Consider the following 27,120-nt stretch of genomic DNA (forward strand, 5'->3'; position numbering starts at 1 on the left):
TATCCTGTATCACATCTGCTTTCAGCTTTCAAAAAGGTGTTCCCCCAGCAACTCATTTTGTCTGTAATGTACTGGCATCCCTGAGTACTGGTGTCCATCATACATAAAGACACGAGATCACCCCACGTACCATGCAATTGCAATCGCTGCATTCATTTATTCACATATACTCCTACTAAGATAATGAGTAATGAACTGCGAAAATTTTGTGAGTTGAGCAGACACAATCCTCCATGAGCCTGGTAAGTCAATAAGCTTCCCCACCGATTTGCAGGACCGCTGAAGTTAGTGATTGGTTTTGCACACCAAGCCTTAGGGCCCACAAAATTAAGTTGACCAGACTTCCTGGGTCCACTTAATTTTATATGCGAATAGCTTAAATGGGTCAAACATTTCTTTTTTTTTTTTTACCTTTTTACTGAGACCTTGGGTCTCCCTGTCTAACTCTTGGGTATGGAGCTGCTTTTCCAGGAGATGGTGATTCTCCTCTTTTAGTCTCTCAATCGAGGTTTGCAGCTCCTTGTTCTCTTTCTCCAGCTTCAACACACGGCTGGAGACACACTCGTTGACCTCCTGGACAAATGATTTCCGGGCTACAGCAGGACAAAAATTCAATAAGTCACAGTGATGAAAAATAAGAATGGAAAATTAGTGTCTTACACTCCGAGTTAGAATTGTCTAGGTTTTTGGTGAGCTGTTCCAGTTCCCATCCCAGATGAGCTGATTCGTTCATACTCTGTTTCTGTCCGATCTCCAGAAGCATGTTCTCCTCCACCAGCTCCTCTAATCGCCGGCGTTCATTGTCCCTCTCCTGCAAAAAAAAAACAGAAGAACATTTGGATCTTAAAGTGCCACTGACACGAAAAATCACATTTTAAAATAGGTATTGTAGGCAAAACTACAAATAATATTCATGACTTTGATGATATTAAAAGTCTGAAAAAGTGAGCTGGGGGCGTTTTATAAAAGCGCAAAGTTGCGCAAGTCTCACTTGACACCATGTGCATCCCAGTGGTGGCCATATTTGTCTGTGACGTCATGTCCAGACATCACACTGGATCCCTGGGATTGAAAACACACTGTGCCAAACGCAATGGCAGATGAATGACCGATTTTCAGATTTTTCTGATGCCCCTTTGGAGACTGAAGCTTTTTTTGAGAAAGAAAAATTCCCAGAAGCGAGTGAAGTCATTTTAACATATCATTTCGAGCCATATTTAGAGGATACGTGGATCACTTCTCCACAGACAACAGACTCCCCTACAGACACAGACGAGTGGGGAGACGAGAAGGACGAGGGACCCGGTGAAATATTCTAAATGACTGGGGCCATAATTGTTCGATTTCCCAACCCTTTTTCAAGTCTTGTGTATGTAGCATACTCAGGAGGACCCATGCCTGACGAAATATATATGAAAGGGGTGCACAGACATCGGTGGCTGGTGGTGGGGAGAGCTCCTTTCTCCTCCCTGCCCCCGGTGCGAACGCACACGTCCGCCCGACCCACCTGTGTGTCGGGGAAAACAGCGGCCTGCGCGCTTCAACACATTGAGCACCCCTGACTTACTATATGTTGCTATACGTAATGACACAGATCTTTTGTTACTTTCTGAGAGGACTCTTTTTTGTGGTCGGACACGGATTTCTAGAATGTTCCTATAAGGACGAGGATGGCTCTCGATGGACTTTTTTATTTATACTGCTGCTTTCAGATAAGTACACATGTACACGGATGCTACACTGTCTTCTGTCTTTTTGACGTTTCTGGAACATTCGCTGGAAATAACATTCGCCCATTTGGAACATTCGTTCGACCATGGTGACTATACATCGTTTGGCTAGTTAGCTCGTGTTACATGCTACTAAACTGTCTTTGTACTTCTAATTTGTCATTGTTTTGTGTTGTATTGTATGTGATGAAATTGTCTTAAACACAATACAAGTGCTTTGTTATATTTTGCTGGTTTGACCAAGGGGATGTATTCTAAATTCACACACAACATATGCTATAAACTGTGAGACAAATTAGTCCCCCGTAACTGTTATAATTTTTTAATAATTCGATACACACCTGCTCTTGTCATTTGCACCTGTGCAATCAATTTTTCACGATGAATCGGGTCTTTTGGAAACATGTGAAGAGTGATTCCATCCTCCAGAGTATTCGATCAAAATTCAGTAACACAACAAGCCGGCATTTTGGGTAACACGCAGAAAAAAATGGCTAATTTCTCGCCTGTACAAGAGGTAAATACACCTGACTACACAGCTGTAATTGTCGGCAAAATACGTCACTTCCGCCTTCTTTTTCAACCCAAAACAGTCAACAGATTTTTCATGGCGGGAGATGGAAAAAAATAAAAAAATACATGAAAAAAATCGATGTACGGCAACATTCTGACGTGCTGTGAGCAAATGGATGATTCCATTCTGGCTAATTTTTTTTGGTTAACAACATACAAATTTCATGTTTTAGGTGGCAGTGACACTTAAAAGAAAATACAGTACAACATACAGTAATTGTTATAACCACTAAAGATTATGGCCTTTATCTTTTTTTTTTTTTAGATTGAGCAAGAAATCAGAATGCTGTGGCAGGTACAGGTTCATAGATGTAAATACTACTTTATAAAACTTTGACTTTTATATTTTTTGGACTTCTCATGAATAATTATGCTCTGCAATGAGCAATTGCTGCATACCATTTTTATTTGTCCTTAATACTGTATTAAGAAAAGGAAGTATACACATGTGGATAACATTGTTGTTACCCCTCTGTCAATGAAAGAAAAAATCATAGTAGCCACAGAAATAACTTCAAACTGACAAAAGTATTATTATTATAATTCTCATGGAAATTAACCATTGAATATCAGACAATGCTTTTTAATAATGTCTCAAGATAATTATTTTAAAAACAAACTTGTAAAACAGGCCTGTATAAAAATTATGGTTACTTTAATATTTTTCTGAATAACCTTTCGAGTCAGTCACTCCATCCATCCATCTGTCCGTCCGTCCGTCCATCAGTCCACTAAGGGTCGGGTCGCAGGGGCAGTTGCTTTAGCAGGGATACTCGGACTTTCCTTTCCCAAGCCACTTCATCCAGCTCTTCCAGAGGGATCCCGAGGCATTCCCAGGTGAGATGAGAGACAGTCTCCTGGCGTGTCCTGGGTCGTCCGGGGTCTCTTTCTCACCCAATCACTAAGGAAGAGCCTGCACACCCTGCAGAGGAAACTCATTTCGGCGGCTTGTATCCGGGATCTTGTTCTTTCAGTCTTGACCCACAGCTCGTGACCATAGGTGAGGGTAGGAGAAGTAGATCGACTGGTAAATTGAGAGCTTTACCTTTCAACTTAGCTCCTCTTCACCACAACAAACCGATACAAAGTAAACATCGCCCCAGACGCTGGAGCAATCCGCCTGTTGATTTCCTGATCTGTTCTTCCCTTACTCGTGATCAAGACCCTGAGATACTTGAACTCCTCCACTTGGGGCAGGACCTCACACCGACCCGGAGAGGGCATGCTACTCTTTTCCAACTGAGGACCTTGGTCTCAGATTTGGAAGCGCAGATTCTCACCCCTGCCACTTGACACTCACCTGTGAACTGCTCGAGTGAGCCTCGGAGATCACGGCTTGATGAAGCAAAGAGAACCAAATAATCTGCAATGAGAATAGATCCAATGCCGAGGGTACCAAACCTGACACACACTATTCCTCAGCTGCTTCCTTGAAATTCTGTCCACAAAAGTTATGAAAAAATTCAGTGACAAAGGGGAGCCTTGGCGGAGTCCAACTCTCAGTGGAAACGAGTCCAACTTACTGCCGGCAATGCGGACCAAACTCTCACACCGGTCGTACAGGGACCAAACACTCCGTATCAGGGTGTTCAGTACCCCATACTCCCAAGGAACCCCCACAGGAAACCCCAAAGAACATGGTCGAACACCTTCTCCAAGTCCACAAAACACATGTAGACTGGTTGGGCGAACTCCCATGCACCCTCGAGGAACTTGCAGAGGCTGTCGAGCTGCTCCATTGTTCCACGGCCAGGATGAAAGCCACATTGCTCCTCCCGAATCTGAAATTCGACTTCCCGACGGACTGTACTCTCAAGTAACCCTTTCAATAGACCTTACCAGGGTGGCTGAGGAGTGTGATCCCCCTGTAGTTGGAACACATCCTTATTAAAAAGGGGGACCACCAACCTAGTCTTCCAATCCAGAGGCACTGTCCCCAATGTCCACGCAGTGTTGCAGACATCAACCATGACAGCCCCTCAACATCCAGAGATTTTAGGAATTCTGGGGGGATCTCATCCGACCCCAGGGCTTTGCCATTGAGGAACTTTTTAATCACCTTGGTGACCTCAACCCCAGAGGTAGAAGAGCCCGCCTCAGAGAACCCAGACTCTGCATCCTCATGGGCAGGTGTGCCAGTGGAATTGAGGTCTTAGAAGTATTCTCCTCATCAAATCACAACATCTCAAGTTGAGGTCAGCAGTGCCCCATCTTCCCTGTGAACAGTGTTGACGATGCACTGCTTCCCCCTCCTGAGACAACAGATGGTCGACCAGAATTTCCTCAAAGCCGTCTTGAAGTTGTTCTCCATGGCCTCACCGAATTTGTCTCAAGCCCGGGTTTTTGCCTCAGCGACCACTGAAGCTGCATTCCGCTTTGCCAGGTGGTACGTATCAGCTGCCTCAGGAGTCCCACAGACCAGAAATGCCCAATAGGATTACTTCTTCACCTTGATGCCATCCCTCACTGTTGGTGTCCGCCAACGTGTTCATGGGTTGGAGTTGACAGCTCCATCCCTCTCTTCACTCGAGTTTCCAAGACATGTGCCTGAGAGTCCGATGCCAGGAACACAAAGTCGATCATTGAACTGCAACCTAAGGTGTTCTGATCCCAAGTGCACACGTGGACACACTTATGCCTGAACATGGTGATCATTATGGACAATCTGTGATGAGGACAGAAGTCCAGTTACAGAACACCACTAAGATACTGATCTGGGGGACAGTTCTTCCCAATCACGCCCTTCCAGGCCTCACTGTCATTGCCCATGTGGGCATTGAAGTCCCCAAGCAGAATGATGGGAGCCCCCAGAGGGAACACTCTCCAGCACTCCATCTAAGAACTCCAAAAAGGGTGGGTCCTCTGAACTGTTGCTCAGGTGTATTGGCACAAGCAATGGTCAGGACCCGTCCCCCCAACCAAAGGCGGAGGGAGGCTACCATCTCATCCACCGGTGTGAACCTCGATGTACAGGCACCGAGCCGGGGGGGCAATAAGTATACCTACCCCTGCTCATCGCCTCTCACTGTGGGACACTCCAGAGTGGAACAGAGACCAATCACTCTCAAGAGGACTGTTATCAGAGCCCAAGCGGTGCATAGAGGAGAGTCTGACAATATTTAGTCAGAACCTCTCGACCTCACGCACCGGCCTGGGCTCCTTCTGTCCCAGAGAGGTGGCATTCCATGTCCCTAGAGGTAGTTTGTATAGCAGGGGATCGGATCGCCAAGGTCCCTGCCTTTGGCTACCACCCAGCTCACATTGCAGCCACCTCTATGGCCCCTCTCACAGGTGGTATGCCCATGGGAAAGGGGACCCATGTTATCCTTCGGGGCTTTGCCCGATTGAGCCCCACAGGTGCAGGTCTGGCCATCAGGAGCTCGTCTTCAAGCCCCACCTCCAGGCCCGGCTCAAGAGGGGGGCCTCGGTGAGCCGTGTCCTGACAAGGGAAACCTGGAGCCATTTCTGTATACCTTCATGTGTGTCTTTTGGCCATGCTTGGCCTGGTCCCTCACCTAGAAAACTATTTGCCATGGGTGACCCTAGCAGGAGTGTAAAACCCCAGCCAATTTAGCTCCTAGGATCATCGGGACACACCCCTCCACCACGATAAGGTGATGGCTCGAAGAGAGGTCAGTCACTCCTATAAAAAGATTTTTGTAACTTTCAATGACCTGTAACTTTCAAGAAATGTGTTGCCTAGTGTTAGAAAGCTTTGTCTCAGTTGCGTGTCATGTGTCTCGCAACAGAATAATGACCCAAATCACACAAACATCTGACTTATTTTGAAGAGGCCTTTTATGAGCCTTGACCTAAATCAGAACATCTGTGGAAGGAGCTAAAACATGCCGTCTGGAAAATGCACCCTTCAAACAACTGGAGCAGTTTGCTCATGAAGAGTAGGTCAAAGTACCTGTAGAGAGGTGCAGAAGTCTCATTGTAGGTTACACAAATTATTTAATTACATTAATTGCCTCACATGATCTTACAACAAAGTCTTAAAGGTACCAACATTTTGTTTTTTTAAGTAATTCTGTTCAACCAAAATTCACTGATTCTGATTTTCATTCGTTGTGTTTCAGTACTATTATTTTTGTTAAAAATAATTTCTATCACCACTGTTTTATTTTTTCATTATCAGAGAGACACCAACACTTTTATCCACATGGACATGTGATAATAATGCCATACCATTTCCAAATCATTTATTTTAGCTCGTAGTAGCATGTTGTCTTTCTCCATAGCGTGGACTTTCTCACACCGCCCTCTGGAGACTGATAATTGCTCCTCCAACAACACCTTTGTCTCCATCAGCGTCAGGTTGTCTTCACGTAGCTCCTGATGGGTTGGAAAGGCAAACAAAGCCACACGTTTTAAGTAAAGATGACTGATGAGTCAATCTGTCTTCATCATGGGTTTCAGTTTTTGGATTTTTTTTTTCTATAAAGGTGTACTAAACAATGTATTGAATGGATTCAAAGTTTCTCATTATTTAATGTGTAATGTACTGCTATATTTTATATACTTCTTTTAAATCAACTCAGCACAATCTGTGTAGTTTAGATAGTAGAGTTTGACAAATTTTGAGATCGCGATTTTGGCTGCCTCAATAAAATGAGCCTGATCTTTGTCATCCCCCCCTTTAAACAGTTGCACTACTGCAGATAAAAAATGCTTCATTTGGAGCAGTGCCCCCAACCTAGTCACACAGACAAAAGTATGGTTAAGGCTCAATTGAGCTGCAGCACTGCTCTCTGATGCCAACTTCAGAATAAAGCTTCACATGCCCTTTTCTTCAATTCTCCAGGTGGCCTCACACCAGTAAGTAAGTAAATAAAAAAATAAACAAACAGAAGTAAATGGGAACTAAATTTACAACTGTTGAGTTCCTTGTGGGTTGTGAATGCTCACCTCGAACAGAACAACAGATGTGTCTACTTCCGTGACAGTTCACTATGATAACAGGGATTTTCAAATTAAAAGTCAGTCCTTACAGCCTAATGCTAATGTGTTTTATCCACTAACTATTTACTTCCATTAACTCGCAATTCTTGATTGTAGTTTGTAATAGCATATTCATTCAGTGAGCCCTTGGTTAAGTACAAACCTAGATCCGATGAAGTTGGGACATTGTGTTAAATAAAAACACAAAACAATCATTTGGAAACAATGTTTTACCTATGTTTAATTTAATACACGACAAAGACAAGATATTTAATTTTCAAATGTTCAAAGCTAAAGGTTATTTATGCAAAGCAAAGATTTTCAGTATGAACATTAAATAACTTTTTGCATTGTAGTCAATTAAATATAGGTTGAACAAGATTTGCAAATCATTTTTGTTTTTATTTGCTTAACACAGGCGGAAGGGTGGATTAGCCGGAAAGCGTTGGCCTCACAGTTCTGAGGTCCGGGGTTCAATCCCGGACCTGCCTGTGTGGGGTTTGCATGTTCTGCCCGTGCCTGTGTGGGTTTTCTCCGGGCACTCCAGTTTCCTCCAACATCCCAAAAACATGCAACATTAATTGGACACTCTAAATTGACCCTAGGTATGACTATGAGTGTAACTGTTTGTCTCGATGTGCTTTCAATTGGCTGGCAACCTGTTCAGGGTGTACCCCACCTCCTGCCCGTTTATAACTGGGATAGCCTCCAGCACTCCCTGCGACCCTTATGAGGATAAGTGGCTAAGAAAATGGATGGATGGATTTGCTTAACATCCCAACTTCATTGGGAATAGCTTTGTAGATATTTTGGGGGGTACATTTAATTTTTTTATTACCTGTCATTTATTACTCATTCATTTTGTTCTGAAGACATGTTTGTTGAAAAGTATTGCCATAAAAAGGCTTTTTCCCCAAATATGAAAAATAATCATGACTAATAATCATTATATTATTGCTGAAAATAATCCCATTATTTTGGACATAATTTCGCAGTCCTAGTGGATACATCGTGAAACAAACTAAAAGAAAGAAAAATAAAAGTCTCAGGAACAAAAATTCAAAGAATGTAAAAATCAAAATCAATGCATAAATGTGAGTAGAGGTTTTATTTACCTCCACTCTAGTCTTGTAGAAGTGAACATCATTGAGTTTCTCTTTACATCGGGTGAGTTCAGTTTCTAGTCTGTCGACCCGGGCTGCTTTCTCCCTCAAGGAGTCAACCTCGTCCCGATAAACTCGTACAGAGCGAGCCTCACAAGACAGGGATTGGTTCTAAAGCACAAAACAGAAACATAAATATAAGCATTTTTTAATGGATTGCGGGGACATTTGTCATGCAGGACCTCGATGACCTATACAGACAGTGTCTTTATAATTTCAGCCAAGAGTTAGACATGGCTAGACAGCAACACTTCTGAAATAATCAGGGATACCCTCAACTATACCCACACTCTGTTTGCTGTGGTGGACAAACTCACAACCCCCGAATCAGATAGTTCCAAAACTCGTAACAGCCAATAAATGCATCAGGATTCCCTGTTATTTTAGTGAAAAAAAAATACAATCCATCAGATTAAATATCAGCACAAAGAAGCAAACTGATACAATGATACTACATCTGAAGTCACCCAGGGAAATCTCTATTACCATGTCAGAATTCGATAGACCAAAAAAACTGTAGAGAAAACTGTTCAGCATCTGAAACGATCAACAAGCTATCTTGTCTCAAAACCATCAGACTTTTTCAAAGTTATTGTGAAATCAGTATTAGCTGATTTGCAACAAACAATTGCTCACGTCAGTCTGGTGAGTTTCATAAAGCTCTGAAAGTAGATGCTATTAAGACCTCTTCTAAAAGACAGAGCACTGGATGCCTAAGTGTGCGCAAGCTATAGACCCATCACTAAGATTTCATCGGCAGGATTGTGGACAGAATTATTTTTGATCAACAGGAATTCCTTGAATTTAAATTGATTTTTTGACAAATTTCTCAAGTTTCTGAACTCCTTACAGTTCAGAATTTGCCCTTATCAAAGTGAGAAATTATTAAATTGAATACTGACTTGTGAAAGTTGCCAATCTTGGTCTTCTTGGATCTCAGTGCGGCTTTTGATACGGTTGAACAAAATACAGTAATCCTTCGTTTTTCGCGGTTAATTGATACCAGAACTACCCGCGAAAAATCAAAAACCACGAAGTAGCAGGGGATGAATGGTTATGTAGGTCCCAGAATGTTTAAAATATAAACAGTTTTTATACTTTGCACATTTGAGACAAAAATAGGTATTTAGTTAAATCTTTAAATATAAAACCTTATAAATATAATATATACAGTATTATAAATGTATAATAATAGGAGTTCAAGTATCTTGGGGTCTTGTTCACGAGTGAGGGAAGAATGGAGCAGGAGATCACCAGACAGATCGGTGCAGCGTCTGCAGTGATGCGGACTTTTTACCGGTGCGTTGTGGTAAAGAAGGAGCTAAGTCGGAAGGCGAAGCGCTTGATTTACCAGTCGATCTACGTTCCTATACCCTCACCTTTGGACACAGGCTGTGGGTCGTGACCGAAACAACAAGATCTTGGATACAAGCAGCCGAAAAGAGTTTCTTCCGCATGGTGTCCGGGTTCTCCTTGAGAGATAGGGTGAGAAGCTCGGTCATCCAGGAGGGGCTCAGTGTCGAGCCCTCCTCCTACGCATTGAGAGGCGCACGATGAGGTGGTTGGGCATCTGATTCGGATGGCTCCCGGACTACTCCCTGGTGATGTCATGTCCCACTGGAAAGAGACCCCGGGGACGACCCAGGACACACTGGAGAGACTATGTCTCTTGGCTGGCTTGGAAAGGCCTCAGGATCCCTCCAGAAGAGCTGGAAGAAGTGGATGGGGAAAGGGAAGTCTGGGTATCCCTCCTGAAGCTACTTCCCCTGCGACCCAACTGGCAGAAGTGGTAGAAGATGGATGGATGGATATTCTTTGCTCCTCGGCTTCCATAATTGATCATATAGAAACACAGAGTGCACAGCACTTTGCCGGAACGTCCACTTTTTGTACATGTTCGGTTAGACATGTTGATACAGTTTTCCTTCCTATCTGCACGGGTACACTTTTTTCAAGCCATGCCCATCTGAAACAATTTTTTACCCCTTGGTTTTTATCATTTTCACTGGCACAATCTTAATCTTTTCGCTCCAAGACTTTCGCCATACTGGCAAACATGCAGACCGCTCGAAAACATCATAGCCTCGCCCGGATTTACACGTTTCACAAAAATGACATTTTCAGTTGAAAAAACGCGGAATACCGCGAATACGTGGAAAATTCTCATTCCTGCTTTAAGCACTGAGAAACCACGTGTCCTCTCTTAAACACTACTCCTTCCCGATCGATCGATCTCTCTCTCTCTCTCTCTCTCTCTCTCTCTCTCTCTCTCTCTCTCTCTCTCTTCTCTCTCTCTCTCTCTCTCTCTCTCACACGCACCCACACACATGGCGGAGGAGAGGTTTTATTTTTTACACATATATCACATACAAAGGTTTCAAATCAGATCAATTCTAATTCCACTCAGACAATCCAAAGAAGTACAAAATGCAGCTTTCAAATAATTCAATTTATTTAGTCACAAAAAAAAAGTCCAAACCTTTCAGACCCTCTGTGAAAAAGTAATTGCCTCCTAACCACAAATTTGAGAAAGGTGAGTCTGGAAAAGATTACAAAGCCATTTTGAAAGCTTTGGGGCTCCAGCGAACCACTGTCAGATCCATTATCCACAAATGGAGAAAACTAGGAATATTAGTGGCAAACCTTCCCAGGAGTGGACGACCGACTAAAATTACTCCAAGAGTGACGACTCATCCAGGAGGTCACAAATGAACCACCAACAACATCCAAAGACCTGCAGGTCTCGCTGACCTCAGTATTGTGCCAAGTCAAAGTCCAGATTTAAATTCAACTGAAATGCTGTGGCGTGACCTTAAACGGGCAGCTCATGTTTTAAAACCCTCCAATATGGTGGCGTTAAAACAATTCTGTAAAGAACAGTGGGACAAAATTCCTCCATTGCGATGTGAAAGACTGCTTACCAATTATAGCAAATCCTTGATTTCGTTTATTGCTGCCAAGGGTGGCACAACCGTTATTACATTCAGGTGGAAATGACTTTGTCACAACGGGTCAGAAAGGTTTTTTTTTTTTTTTGTCCTTTAATGAATTGAATTGTCATTCGAAAACTGCATTTTTTATTTCCTTGGGTTGTCTCTGAGTGATATTAAAATTTGTTTGGAACGTGTGTGTGATAGGTTTGAAAAAAAAAAAACAAAAAACAGTAATTAGGCGGCAGTGTGAATGAATTTAACAAATGTCTCTAATAGAACAAAGAGTGAAAATTTTGAAGGGGTCTGAATACTTTCCATACCCATATACGTATAATGTTGGAAAACCCATGCAAACAAAATATCTAATGATGAAGCACACACACAACATGTATCAATGTCATCATAAAACTGAAGCTGACCTCTTGTTTCAGTATCTGAAGCTGCTGATTTAGATGCTCCACCTCGTATTTGGAATCCATCAACTGTTCAATCTTCTCTTCTCTGCATACAGAATGGTACAGCTTATCATTTGCCTCCAGTATAATATGATTTAAAGCCTCAGTAGACTCACAGTTCTTGTCTATATCTGCGAAGCTTGGCCTTGGTCTCAGCGAGCTCTACGGACAAATGCTGCTTCTCTTCTTTGGTGAGGCTGGCCACAGTCAAGGCTGATCCTTTGTTACTCACTAACAAACGTCCAGAAATGTTCGCTTCTTCTGGCGTACTTATTTGTCTTTCCTGGGGATTCAGGCTGGACAAGTAGTCTCTCTCCTGGGTAAGATCAACAAGGACCTGAAAAGATTTACATCAATAAACAATAATATTTTGAAAAGTTAGTTCAATATAGTTAGTATATATGTTTTCATAAATTGAGAATTGCTCCTGCATGTTTGAAACTCTCAATTTCTGCCCATGTCACAGACACCAGCTTGTGTTGTGAAAAAAGTACATTTGTCAAAACTTCACTATTTTACAGACTGAAAGGTAGTAGTGGTCAGCAGGTTTTAGCAGCTAGACCATTTGGACTTCTGGTAAAGCCAGGGGATCTTACTTGTGTTGGTCATGGTCTCGAGAAAGACCGCAAGAGATACACCGTCACATCTGATCTGTTGTGATTTTGCTTCCAAAGCAAGCCTAATTTATGATTACAATTTTCTGAGATGTCTGGAATAGAAATTGTTGGGGGTTTTTTTGTAATATCTTTATTCATTATTTTTAATTGTTACCTCACTGGCTTTGTCTCTCTGCGCAATCAGTTGCTGTAGAGATGTAGCCATGCTGCGTGACAGTGGTTCAAGTTCTTCATGTGCAAGCCCTGTTCCTTCCTCCAGCCATGAAACGTCAAGAACATTCTGCTGGTTGTGGGTTACCTGCAGAACACAGACATAATACGGCTGTTGGAGAGTGTGTAATCAGCGATGTAGAACTGCACTGGATTGTATTACAAAGCTTGAAATGCAGCAAGCTGATTAGTGGGTAAAAATTTGCATTTTTCACCTCATAAAAACACATTTAAAAGAAAATCCCAGTGTGGTGGAGCAGGAGCAGGCTGGAGAAACTCCTTACGTAAGAGCCCACCACTGGCTCATGTAGCAGCCACCTCTGTCGCTGGGACAAAGCCAGGCAGGGATTGTCCGCTGACAAGACGGCAGAGTCCATAGAAGGGCAGGCTGGGCGGGAAGGCTCAAGACAATGCGGGCATGCGGCGTCAAAGGAGACACCACAGGCCGAAGGGAGCTGTCAGGGTGGTGGTGATTTTGGAACTTAAAAACCTTTTTGATCTAGGTGGGTCAATTGTAGATAGGTAAACTTAGCTGTAGTGTAGCATTATCAACGTAGAATCCAAGATACTGTTACAGCTCTGTGCTATTGAATTCTAATTTTATCCTTCTAGTCACAAGTCTTACTGTCTCAACTGGTATCTGGGACACGTGTGGTAACTTTAGACAGTAGTGCAGTAATCCCTCTCTACTTCAAGGTTCACCTATTGCGGCTTCAGTGCATTGCCCACCCACTTTTGTAGCGCAGTTATGGCGTGAATGAATCAGCGGCATGGTACATAAAGAATGATGTGTTAAACATTCATAAAACCACTTCAATAACTTTTAATAAGGAAGCGAAATGTGTGATGAACCTCTAGCTGCAATTAGGCATTCACCTCCTCAGGGACGAGGACTTTCGGCAAGCAATGGTTGGTTTGATAAATTTTCCAAAGCATGCGACAATATGGTTAGAGCTGTCGAGTTTAGCAATTGTGTTGATGGTGTTATGTCTTTGTAAAGGGTGTTGAATTAAATGGATTAATTGTACATAAATGTTTTGCTTTTAATGCTCGTTTGCTTTTGCTTAAATATGCTTACACTGACTTGCGTTTGCTTTGTTTGCCACAGTTGCTTTATCAACTCACGCTTGGTTTGTAATGTTTGCTGTGTTTGTTACATTTCAGATCGCCCTAACAAAATGAAAGAGAGGATTCGTGGAGATTTGGCCAGAACCGGCTGGAAATGGTGTGAGACACTTCCTGCTTTCTCCTTGTGAGCAAAAGTTCCTATCTGAGGAAGGGACGCCACAGCGGCGAAACAGAAGTGGTGTCACAACAGCGAAATTGAAGTAACATCACAGCGGCATGATGGAAGTGATGTCATAAAACTTATGCGCTCTACTTGAAAAGACATTACCTGCTTGCTTTGTTTGTCACTTTCTATGCTGCAATAAAGAAGTTATTGTTTTATTGTTATTGGTTAACTCAACACTTATGCTGTTGTAATTTTTGTCTTAATTACGCAAAGTATAAATGCTGTATTGTTGATTAAACATTCTGGTACCCAGCAGCACCTCCAACAGAACTCTTGAGTGATGAATGGTAACTATACAGTAATATAATACAGTTTTATAATTTACATTTATATTATAAATTATATAATATATAAATGTATTTATTATATTTGTCAGGTTTTACAAGTTTTTATAAGTTAATATAAGTTTTATAGTCAAATATTTAAATACCTCTTTTTGTCTCAAATATGCAAAGAACAAATACTGTTTACATATTTTAAACGTTCTGGTACCCACAAACATACATGCCCACTACTTCACAGTTTTTCACTTTTCGTGGGTGGTTCTGGTCCAATGAACCATGAAAAACGAGGGATTACTGTACAGTAGACCAAAAAGATTTACACATAAGTCAATGCACCAAAACTGAACCTGATTTTTGAGCTAATCTCACATGGAACTACTGGAAACATTTGGAGTGTGTGGTTCCAAATGTTTTGTTGTTATAGCTAACCAAAGACACTCAATCAGTTATTAAATCCGTTACTCGCCCCCTGTGGTGCAGGTAGAGGAAGTACAAGTTACTTCTGAGTGTTATTGTTCATCCGAGACAGTGTCAATTCACTTGCATGTGTCAAAAGACACCTCTAGGACTTATTCGCTTGGTGTGTGGCAGCTCACCCATAATCATAAAGATGCAAACTTCCTGGGTATCCCTTCACTTGCACTATTTTTGCATAGATGTTTAGAAGAAAAAACATACATTAAAGCATTTTCCAGAGTTTTACTCGATTGTGCATTTAAGAGAAGAAAAGAGCAGCTATTTGAAGTCCTTTTTTGACATTCAAATTATTTATGTTCCTTCTAATTTATTGGCATTTGATATTAAGCTTTGTATTGTTTTTTTAATATTTCAGAATCATACAACTAATCTTAGAACGTCTGGATTGGCCCCGTCAATTTTGCAAAAATAAATTACAGAACAGCATTACAATTGTGTTTTTCAGAAGTTTATTGCTGTGGTAGATCTTACCTTAGATTCTGAGGAAAAATGTGATCTTGGGCTTCAAAAGGTTCGTAGCCACTGTTCTAGATGAACCAATATCGTACTTTAATCGAATCAACAATCGCCACTTGTGATATGCATCAAATCACTTTCAAAGCAACTCATTACACCCCTTGTTCAGGCGTCCTCTTCTTGGACCGCACCAAGATCAATTACTGTGCTCATCCATGGTCAAACATACAGGAACCTCATGTATGGAGAACTTAAACTAAAACAGCGCATGTGTCAAAGAAAGCAGGCTTAAGACCTGTCTGTCAAAACACTGCCTCATGATTTAAATGCATTCATAATGTTCATCATCATTTAAAAAATGTACTTTACTGTTCTCAACTAACCTCCTGGATGTGGGCGACAATGGCTGCCTGGGTCTCAATGTTCAGCAGTTTGATCCTTTCGATCATCTCCTCCTTACGATCACACTGATGAAAAACACAAACACTTCAATACGTTGAATTAAAGGAATTTAACTGCCAGTTTTCAAAAAAAAAAGAAAAAAAGAAAAAAAAAACAATTCCAAGGAACTCGGGATGTTGTGTGAAACAAAAAACAAATACAACCCTATATTCAACTGAATACACTCCACTGACAAACTAATTTTGAATTTGATACCTAGAACTAGTTATGCCAGTAACGAGTTAAAGTAACGCCACATATCCTACCATATGTTACAAGGTCACGCATTACTCCAAAAGTGTCCCATTTTGAGTAATAAGGAATGTAATGCATTACTTTTACCAGGAAAGTAATTAGACCATAGTTACGACTTCAATCCAACAGTTACTTTGACGTCATCTATGTCTCTCAGTGAAAAGTAATTGGCAGCTCGTGATTCATACAAAGAACAGTCCAAAGGTGCAGAAGCATTTCACAGATACTGCCCTTTTTGCTAGCAAGTAGAAGAAAGCGATTGGGAAGTTATAGTTTATTACACAATGCACAGTGACGGTGCAATACAGTAAAAGTGCAAAGAAAATGCACAATTTCTCTGTCTCCAAACTTTTTGTTTTTCTGAGCAAACTGTATTTGATATTTTTTAATTTTAACATTAAGAATACAGTTTTACTGGCGTGTAAAACGCAATCCATTGAGAGTTAATTAGTCGTACCGAGTGAGCATGGATCAATTGGTCATGGAGAGTAAGCAATGACTCACAATACTAATCTTGAAAAATATTTACAATGAAAAGTGAGAACACTCAACTTTGTCTGTGAGCTGGTTGAACACGCTGTATGGCTGACGTCACATTAAGAAAATTGGTTGTTACTCGTTGCATGAAAATTTGTTTGGTGGGAGTCATGGTGTGTGTTTATTTCACTCACTTTCAGGTTTATGCACACACAGAGTTCCTTTCATGGGCCACAGTTGGCAGTGTACTGAGAATAGTGTGGTTGTAAATCCTCTCTCATTTAATAGTGTTTTGAGAAGATTTTTATCGACAATTACGAATTTTCAGGGGCGCTGTCATTTTCACAAGTCACATGACATGCGTGCACGGATGTGACGTGTAAGGTGCCGCGCCAAAGGCTCGATTACATTGTGCCCAGCACTGATTTCTCGGATTTATCCTCATCTGATGAAGAAATAGCAGTGTCGGTTGATCGGGAAGACAGGAATGACGCTGAGTCTGACGAGCAAGCCGAGCTTTGGCTTCCGGCTCGCCGCCATCAAAGGCCCGGAGCTCCAGGGGCCTTTGTTGGCGGGCTTCGGCTCGCGGCCTCCGCCAGACGCCGAAGCTCAGCTTGCCCAGACTCCACGTCATTGCCATCCAAAGAACCATCCACGGCTACCGGCCCGGAGCTCCGGGGGCCTTTGTTTACGCACTTACGTCCCCTCCGAGAGGTCAGACTCCCGTGTCATTCTGCCCGAAGAACCATCAGAATATTCAACATTATTTACAGCCACAGGTTAAAATCTGTATGGAAGTATTCCTCTGTCTTCCCAATTTATCCTCATTTAGAAATAATAATCATAATAATAATATAATAATAATATAATATATATACTATAATATATAATATAATATAATATAATATCATATAATGATAATAAATCCTCATTGAGGATAAATCCGAGAAATCAGTGCTGGGCGTGATGTAATCGAGCCTTTGGTGGGGCGCCTTACACGTCACATCTGCGCACGTAAGTCATCTGACTTGCAAAAATGGCACAGCCCCTGAAAATTCGTATTTGTCAATAAAAATCTTCTCAAAACACTATTAAATGAGAGGATTTAACATCACCTTGTCAAAATAGAGTACATATTACATGACCTATTGGATACATTGTTCATGCAAAGAACTGGATATCCCCTTTAAGTTACTCTAGACATTCGTAAGCAGAGGTACCACTGTACTTTTTTTTAGGTTTATTGAGCAGGTTGCCTGTGTTGAGCAAGAGCTATTCATCACATCAGTATTTTGTACATGGCCCTACAAACCCCTACTTGTTCAAAGCTTCCTCATAGCCTTCCTTTTTCCTGAAACCAACTAGATTAAGTAGGAAAGTGGGGCGAGAGTGTGAAGTTTGGAAGGACAGTAACAAAGGTAGTAACAAAGCAGATGTGAATTCTCGGAGTCAAGGAAATAATCAGAAGTCTGCATTAGAAGCCTGCAAAGTGTAAAAGTAGAAAAACAAATTAAAAAGTAAGCGTTACCTGGACTGCGCAGCCAAGTATCAACAGTAAAATTCCTTTCAGCTCTTCCATGCTCTTTGCTGAGTGGAGAAAACAATTGATTACATTTTCAAAGCATTTTTGGAGTTTATGTCACATTCATTCATCCATTGTCAAAGCCACTGCCTCACAGTTCATCTTAAATTAAAGTAGTACTTTGCAAATAGTGTAGACAAGGTTAAAAATATGTATGATGACCATAACACTTTTTTGAGTGGTTTTCAAGTAGGCTTTTACAAATGTGGATATGATTATTAGTAACCCTCTATTCTTCTTCTTTTCCTTTCGGCTTGTCCCGTTAGGGGTCGCCACAGCATGTCATCTCAGATGAACGCATATTTTGTTTGGCACATTTTTACGTCAGATGCCCTTGCTGACGCAACGCCTCTGCATTTTAGCCGGGGAAAAAAGCTTACAGCACCTGGCATTCACAAGCGGTCTCCCATCAGTACTAACCAGGGCCAAACCTGCTTAGCTTCCGAGATCTGATGAGATCAGGCGTTCTCAGGGTAGCATAGCTGTAAGCCTTTGACCCTTTATTAATGAACACCACAAAAAAAAAAAAAAAAAAAAACTGTTGTCACAGAAATAACATCCGGCCAAAGTAATAAATACACATTTTGAGAAAATAAAACAATTAAAATAAGACATTGCTTTAAATTGTCATTCAACAAAAGTTAAAAAAAAAACTCATGACAGAGGCCACAATAAAAATGATGGTACCCTTATTCATTGTCATTATTTTGTTGCACAACCTTTTGGTTTGCTTCTACAATTTTTTATAAGGGTCAATCCACCTTCTGGACCTATAGCAGGTATTTTGGATGACTTTTCACAAACACTGGATCAGTTGTCTCAGGATTAAAAGGCGTTTTTCGCAGATGAGTGTGAAGTGGCTAGGATGGGTGAGAATGACCACCTCAAAATCTGAGACCATGGTCCTCAATCAGAGAAGGGTTTCGTGCCCTGTCCAGGTCGGGCTGAGATCCTGCCTCAAGTGGAGGAGTTCAAGTATCTTCAAGTCTTGTTCATATGTGAAGGAAGAATGGCACACAAGGTCGGCAGGCTGATTGGTGTAGCGTCTGCAGTGATCCAGAATTTGTATTGGTCTGTTGTGGTAAAGAAGGAACTAAGCCGAAAGGTGAAGCTCTCAATTTTCTGGTCAATCTACGTTCCTACCCTCACCTATCTTATTCTTTCGCCACGAGTGGTCAAGAATCAGATCTCTGATACAAGCGGCCGAAATAGGTTTCCTCCACTGGACTTCAGGGCTTTCCCTTAGAGATGGGGTGAGAAGCTCGGTCATCCAGGACTTAGGATACGATTGAGAGATTACATGGACATGCATAGGACATGCTGGAGAGAGTGTCTCTCAGCTAGCCTGGGAATACCTTGGGATCCCCGGAAGAGCTGGATGAAGTGGATGTGTAGGGGGAAGTCTGAACATCCATGCTAAAACTACTGACCCACTACCCAGCCTCAGATAAGCGGTAGAAAATGTATGGATGGATGCTAATGTTCAAAATGCATCATGTTACAGTGGTTAACAACAATTTAAAATGTACTTTTCAGGGATAAAACATGAATCAAATTTTGATGAACATTTAATTACCTAAGGTATTGGATACATTTATTATTGCATGTATTTCCTGCTATCTGATAGAATACCATTTACTTTTTCTGTCTGTCTGTCACTATGCCTCACTGGTATAAATAGATGAGCTAAGATACATTACTTCCCACGGGAGACCTGAAGTGTACTCACAGCACACTAATGTGGCCCGGCACACTGGTTGAGAAACACTGATTAGGAAGATCCAAAACTGCATTGCTGAATAGTTAGTGTCAAGATAACTTTTGTATTGGCATTTTAAAAATGTATACACAAGCTTAAAAAAAACTTTTCATCATCACTTTTTTCGCCTGCACCTCCTCGCCATGGTAAATAGTGGTACCACTTTCAAAATATATCTCAAATACTTCCAATTCTCCATTCAAGAATAAATTTCCCATTGAAGAGACATCAAACTTAATGAGCAAAGATTTAGACAACCTTTTAAAATGCCTGTATCATGAAGGAAGAAAAATGAAAGCTTTGTTCTAAATTCACAGTTGATCTGTGTGTATACGTGTGTGTGTGTCCATGCATGGCTGGGTGTTACCTGATAAGGGATCCCTGGCAATGCAGAGAATGTTTGGAAGAGGCATCAAAATTAATTGCTGAAGGGTGTCCTGTAACGGAGATTTGTGAAAAAAGTGAAGACAAGATAATTATTTAACAAATACTGTGTGAGAAGCTTAAGTGAGGAAAAAAATTAGGATTGGAATGGCTTCTAAGCTTACCCCCAAAACTATACAATTAGAGGAATGGTATGTGAAGCCTTTAAAATCTTCACTTTCTGCATCTTCATAAAGTGATCAATAAATATGTTTTGAACATCATCTAAGTTGCAACGATATACAAACATACTATTATTTTTTCCACATTTTTATAGAGATTGTGCACCCACATCACAAAAATCATATGATTTTTGTTTACGTCGCCATATTGCGGTCAAACAAAGCATTGTTGAAAGTTAGTTCTGTTGAGGCAAAAGAAAACTGTCTTATAGCACGACACCCAGAGTCTTTTCCGACATCGTTAAACATTTAGAAGGTGATAATAAACAAAGGTACATGGAAAAATTAGAGACACTTGCCATAGAGGATCCATATTTAATGCCAAGTCAATGTTTTCGCCGATAAGAAATTTGACTGTTAATTCGCTTCCCTGTTTTGGACAACTGGAAATACACGTATCTGGTAAATAGGTCGTCAAGATTTAAACAAAAGAGTTTGAAAGCATAAAAAAGTCTGGACACATACAAATACTTCGCTGCTGGATCTGTTCTCAATCAGAAATAAATCCCACGTAGTGATGGACCCACTCAGATTTTTTCAATACAAATACCAATATTGAAATAAATGACCCCTGGTTTTACACAAACTCGCTTCATTAACTATAATTGGAAAAAAAATTTAGGAGAGGGAGTCTTCTCCTCCATACATGGAAGCGTATTGCTGCAACACGCTTACCTCCGTAAACCTTGTTTTTTTTAAATACGCATTGTTCTCAAATGAGTGCGTATAAATACTTCTTGATAATTTGAGATTGAGAAGAATAATTCCTCCCTGAAATTAAATGATCGCTACACAGGTGTGTGTATTTCGTGGGGCACCATCCATAATGTTTAATTGCCGAAATCCATCGATGTTTTCTGGTCTTTTCAGATGGTATTCAATAGAATGATATCTTTGAAGAACTGTCATGTCTATTGTGGCAACCAACAGCACAACAAGTCACGGGCATGGTGAAAAATCTGCTCCGATTCAGTAACTCCCGTACTGCCGAGCAGCTTTGTTTGACGGCCAATATGGCGCCGTACACGATCTCTATTGGCCTCACCTTGACAACCTTCACAGCGCAGGTGGAAAAAATACAAGACCATCGGCTAATGACTTCTCCACTCAGTCAAGAGTCAGCCAACCAAGAGTCCAATTAAGACACAGGTATCTAACTCAATGCCTGGGGGCCAAATCTGGCCCACCTCATCATTTAATGGGGCCCACGAAAGCAAATGATGTGGCAATTTCATGGTTCTTACTAAATTACCAAAACTGGAAATTTTCTTATGACATTATGATATTCCAAGAACTTCTCATTACCAGTGCCCCTTTTAAAATAAATTGAATAGTAAAAAAAAAAAGTTTTATTGTCTTCTGTTTTCAAAGCACGTTTTCCGTCAATTTGGAGTATACGTGTAATAATATAAGGTCATCATATATTTATATGGGTTCACAGTTGTAAAGACCCCCGAGAGAAACCATAAATACAACGTGGGCCTCGACAAGAAAAAAAATGGAGTTTGTCACTGCTGACTAAGGGAATGAGTATGGTGGTGGTAGTTAAAACTAGGTTTTACGCGATCCAGCTTTTTGGGACAGATCACAGCGTTAAAAAAAAAAAGAACCAATAACCAATCAAATCACAAGATGGAGTAATGTGTCTATTTAAATGACTTGTCCATTTACTGCAAACACTTGTGTAATGTATACTGAATATCTTCAAAGTTATTATTTATTCAGGTCATGTACTGTCACCAGTCAGGTCAAAACAACAAGAGAACATGACAGAAATAATGGGTGCTAACTTAGTGTAATCAAAGTACTTTATTGTAGTTAAATTACTTCACACATACCCCAAAACGTTAGTGCTAGTACTAGCTTGTTAGGCTACATAGTATTGTGCTCCCTGCTTCGAGTCGCATCGTATTAAAAGTATGTGAACATGCCTCAAGCAATCCTTGAATTTAAGTCCTCTCCCTAAACCGGTGACCACCAGCACACGTTTTCCCTATTTTATTCTTATAATACATATTGTCCGAATCATTGTTGTCATAGCCATGGTAATGAGTGTTTCGATCGCATATGAATTCACGAGATATAGCTTAGTGATAGCAAAAGAAGGGATGTGGTGTTATCAGAATACAATATTCTTTTTAGTAGTTTGGCATAGTGCAATCGTGAAAGACCAAATTTGTCTTGTCTGAGCCAGGCATTACGTATTGTCTGGCTCATACGAGTTGCCTGTCCCATACGCCCAATAGTTTTTCTTTTTTTTGTAATAACGTCATTGGTTTCATATATTTACAATACAATGTCAAAAGATATGCAACAAGGCACTCACACAAATACCATTCTATTGGCTACCTCAGTGCAGGTGTCGCAGTAAAAATAAGTAAACAATCGCAGATGAAAAAATGTATTGTACAATAACACAGCACTGCTTTGACCGAAACAGTGTGGTGTAGGCTCTGAGGTAGCACAATACTTTGAGATCCAATTTCACTGTCCTTAAGACTCGGCTGTAACTTCATCATCAATTCTCTCTCCAACAAAAGTGGAATGGTGTGAATAAAACATGTGAGCTGCTCACCAGCTGGTCTTGGAAGTTGAGCTAGAATTTAAGGTTGAGCATTTTCAAAACTCACATTTGAGCTGGGCATAAACTGTTCCAACTTCTACCCTACAATTTCCTGGCAACCAGTTCAGGGTGTACCCTATCTCCTCCCCGATGACAGCACTCCACGGCTCAGAAAATGGATGGATGGATGTTCTAATTTGAACCAGCACAACCTTAAATGAGAGCAACTTTATCAGTCCCCGTCTGACATTAATTTGAAATTAAAACACAGTCATGTGATCACTTAATGAAGTATCATTAACAATATGTGTAGATTAAACCAAGGTCTGCCTTAAGCATTGAATTTTCAAATTTCTAAACAGGCCATTTTCCAAAAACAAAACCCATGTTGAGGGTTAGGTGGTACGGTAGATCAGCTTGAAATCGGCCTCACAGCTCTGAGGTTTGAGTTCAATCCCGGACCCACCTGTGTGGAGTATGTATATTCTTCCCGTGGCTGCGTGGGTTTTTTCCAGGTAATCCGGTTTCCTCACACATCCCAAAAACATGCAACATTAATTGGACACTCTAAAATGCCCCTAGGTGTGATTGTGAGTGCAGCTGTTTGCTCGATGCGATTGGCTGGCAACCGATTCAGGCTGTACCCTGCCTCCTGCCCGTTGACAGCCGGCAGAGGCTCCAGCACTCCCTTGTGACAATAAGTGACAAAGAAAATGGATGGATATATGGATGTAGAGGGTTTTGTATAAAAATGATTTCATGGATTTCATTAAAACATGGACCCTCCTATAGTCTTTTATTTTATTTCCCCATAGTTTACTTCAATAGTTTTTTGTTCTTGTATAACATTTTATTGTGTATCTTTCCTTTTGTCATCCTGTCTCAGTGGTTGTACCAACCTGCCTTTTCTCCCAAGGACAAGATAACTGAATGAATAGGTCTTTCATTCTTCTTCCATCTCTGAACATTTTAGTTTAACTGTACATTATTCTTTTGTGAGTCTCAGCCGCAGACAGAGAACACAGCTACTGTAACCTCTTGGCTCTTTGCCTTCTTTGCAATGATATTCGAATTACAAAACACGAGGTTGTTTCTTGATATAATTTCCAAAACAAATTTGGTGTCAGAATCAATTGCTGGTCCCAGGGACCTGGGGAGTGATTGAGCATCCAGGACCAACGCAGGAGTCCTGCCCATTAAGGACTGGGGGGCTGCCGGGGCTCTGGACATCGGCTATCACTTCAGGATCCAAACAGACCTGTTCTCCTCCGAACAAAGAATTATCATCCATCCATTTTCTACTAATTTTCCGAGGCTTAGCTTTAGAAGGGACAGTCAGAATTCTCTATCCCCCAGCGACTTCATCCAGCTTTTCTGGGGTTATTCCGAGGCGTTTCCAGGCCAGCCGAAAGACAGTCTCTCCAGCATATCGTGGGTCATCCTCTGAGTCTCCTTCTGGTGAGACGTGCCCGGAACATGGAAGCATCTGAATCATGTGCCCCAGCCACCTCATCTGGCTCCTCTCGATGCAAAGCCGCAGCAGCTCTACTCTGAGCTCTTCCCAGAAGACCGTGCTTCTCACTCTATTGCTAAGGGCAAGCCCTGACACCCGGCAGAGGAAACTCATTTCGTCCACATGTATCCAGGATCTTGTTCTTTCGGTCATGACTCACAACTCGTAATTATAGGTGAGGGAAGGAACGTAGATCGATCCTTAAATAGAGAATACTTTGAGAAGTTGATGAATGAAGAAAATAAGAGAGAAGGAAGAATAGAAGAGTGAGATGGACCAGGAAGTGGCAGTGATTAGTAAGGCGGAAGTTAGAAAGCCACTAAAGAGGATTAAAAATGGAAAAGCAGTTGGTCTTGATGGCATACCCTTAGAGCAGGAGTTGGGAATCTATGGCTCACGAGCCATACCTGGCTTTTTTGATGGTTGCGTATGGCTCGCAGAGCCCATTTCTGTGGCGTAGGCAATAAAAATGAGGCAGAGACAGTTTGTCCTAGTAGGTTTGCTGGAGTTACCTGTGACAGTCGATGTGGGCAGCTGCAGAAGGATGACTTCAAATAGTTGGGGTCCACAATCCAGAGCAAAGGTGAGTGTGGTAAGGAAGTGAAGAAACAGGTCTAAGTAGGTTGGAACAGCTGGGGGAAGGTGTCTGGTGTGTTATCTGACAGGAGAGTCTTCTACGATGAAGGGCAAAGTTTATAAAACAGTGTGGTGAGGCCAACCATGATGTATGGTTTAGAGACTGGCACAGAAGAGACAACAGGAGGATGAGCTGGAGGTGGCAGAAATGAAAATGTTGACGTTCTCTCGGAGTGAGCAGGGTGGAGAGGATGAGAAATGAGCTCATTAGAGGGACAGTCAAAGTTGGATGTTTTGGAGAAAAAGTTTGTGAGAGGAGACTTCGATGGTTTGGACATGTCCAGTGGTGAGAGAGTGAGTAAATTGGTAGAAGGGTGCTGAGGATGGAGCTGCCAGGCAAAAGAGCGAGAGGAAGACCAAAGAGAAGGTTGATTGAGGTTGTAAAGGAAGACATGAGGGCAGTTGGTGTTAAGTAGGTAGGAGATAGGCTTACATGGAAAAAGGTGATGTTGTGACGACCCATAATGGGAAAAGCCTAAAAGAAGAAGAAGTTGGCTATGAATCTATTGGAGGTTAAAAGAATATCAGATCGAGTGATGAGGCTGAAACTTGAAATTGAGGGTGTTATGTATAATGTGATTTGCGGCTATGCCCCACAGAAACGATGTGACCTCGAGGTGAAAAAGAAATTCTGGAAGGAACTAGACTAGCATCCTAGACACAGAGTTGTGATTGGTACATCTGGTTGGAATCTAAAGGAGGAACAAATCTCTACAGGTTGGCCAGAGATGGGAAGGATGTGCAGGTTAGGATGATTAAGGATAGAGATGGATATGTGTTGACTGCTGCCAGTAGTGTGATAAATCGAATACTTTGAGAAGTTGAATGAAAAAATGAGAGCATGAGAGAATGAAGAGTAGAAGAGGACCAAGTGGTGGAGCAGGATGTGGTGATAATTAGAAAGGGGGAAGTTAGAAAGGCTCTAAAGAGGACCAGGATATAGAGGAAGGAGAATCAAGATGGCACCTACCAGTGAGGCTGCCTTTGGTACGTAGTCCCTGGTATTATTTAAGTTTGTGTGTTTGTCAGTCGTCTCGGGACTCAAGTACACAAGAAATTAATTGGTAAACATCAGTTTTCTCCAGACTTTTTTTCCCATCAGCTCTCACCAATTCGCTGAATTTTTTCCCAGAGTTACTCGTTGGCGCTCTCTACGGAGCGTTGTAGACATTACAAAGGCTCGTGATCTGGGACACAAGTTCAACTCAGTAGGAGGGTACACAGACTAGCGCTTCCGTCAATTCATCTTGCGAATCTACACTCCTTAACCCACAAAATGGATGAATTTCAACTTCTGATGAAGACCTGCAAAAACTTTGGACGTTCTGCAGCCCTGTGCTTCATGGAGAATTGGCTTTGTGGACACGTTTCCGACGGAGCCATTCCACAACCCTGCTTTCGTCTTTAGCGGGCGGACCGCATCACAGAGGTAGCCCGGAAATTGAAAGGTGGTGAAATACACTTCTATATCAATGAGAAATGGTGAACGGCCATTACACAGCTCACCACACACTGCAGGCCCCTTTGGAGTCGTCGTTCTTGTACCGTTAACCATTTTACTTACCGCGTGATTTTGCCTCTTTCATTCTCGCAGGTGTTTACATTCCACCCCAAGTTAGCATGAACTAGTACTGGTAATGCTGGCGAACCACGAACTCCTTAAATACCGTGAAGAAAATAAGTATTTCAACACCCTGCTACGTTGCAAATTCTCCTACTTCAAAATCATGGAGGGTTCTAAAATTTTCATCATATGTGCACTGTGAGAGAAATAATCTAAAAAGAAAAACTAGAAATCACAATGCATAATTTTTTTAACGATTTATTTGTGTGATACAGCTGTAAATAACTATTTGAACACCTGAGAAAAACAATGTTAATATATGTTTGCAATTACAGGGGTCAAACGGTTCTTGTAGTCGTTCACCAGGTTTGAGCACACTGCAGGAGGGATTTTGGCCCACTCCTCCACACAGATCCTCTCTAGACAAGACAGGTTTCTGGGAAGTTGCTGAGAAACACTGAGTTTCAGCTCCCTCCAAAGATTTTCTATTGGGTTTAGGTCTGGAGACTGGCTAGGCCACGCCAGAACCTTGATATGCTTCTTGCGGAGCCACTCCTTGGTTTTCCTGGGTGTGTGCTTCGGGTCATTG

At 41.5% G+C, this 27,120-nt stretch overlaps 1 protein-coding gene and 1 pseudogene across 8 annotated transcripts in view; both read right to left on the reverse strand.

Moving 5' to 3' along the window:
* The window catches only part of ccdc88c (coiled-coil domain containing 88C), a 123,241-nt gene that overhangs the window by 80,015 nt on the left and 16,106 nt on the right, over nucleotides 1-27,120 (reverse strand). For all 8 annotated transcript variants that reach the window (XR_009798580.1, XM_061844730.1, XM_061844733.1 and 5 more), the window contains 10 exons: nucleotides 20,018-20,087; nucleotides 17,838-17,896; nucleotides 15,520-15,603; nucleotides 12,570-12,713; nucleotides 11,915-12,135; nucleotides 11,763-11,844; nucleotides 8,363-8,521; nucleotides 6,495-6,641; nucleotides 661-811; nucleotides 412-593 (listed from right to left, as the gene is read on the reverse strand). Coding sequence is in view for 7 of the 8 variants with exons in the window: in XM_061844730.1 (XP_061700714.1) it covers nucleotides 412-593; nucleotides 661-811; nucleotides 6,495-6,641; nucleotides 8,363-8,521; nucleotides 11,763-11,844; nucleotides 11,915-12,135; nucleotides 12,570-12,713; nucleotides 15,520-15,603; nucleotides 17,838-17,896; nucleotides 20,018-20,087 (1,299 nt within the window). In the remaining variant the exon portion in view is untranslated. The remainder of the gene's footprint in view (nucleotides 1-411; nucleotides 594-660; nucleotides 812-6,494; nucleotides 6,642-8,362; nucleotides 8,522-11,762; nucleotides 11,845-11,914; nucleotides 12,136-12,569; nucleotides 12,714-15,519; nucleotides 15,604-17,837; nucleotides 17,897-20,017; nucleotides 20,088-27,120) is intronic.
* On the reverse strand, nucleotides 18,265-18,381 carry LOC133513858 (5S ribosomal RNA; annotated as a pseudogene).

Source organism: Syngnathoides biaculeatus, chromosome 15, assembly GCF_019802595.1.
Source record: "Syngnathoides biaculeatus isolate LvHL_M chromosome 15, ASM1980259v1, whole genome shotgun sequence".
Classification (NCBI taxonomy): Eukaryota; Metazoa; Chordata; class Actinopteri; order Syngnathiformes; family Syngnathidae; genus Syngnathoides; species Syngnathoides biaculeatus.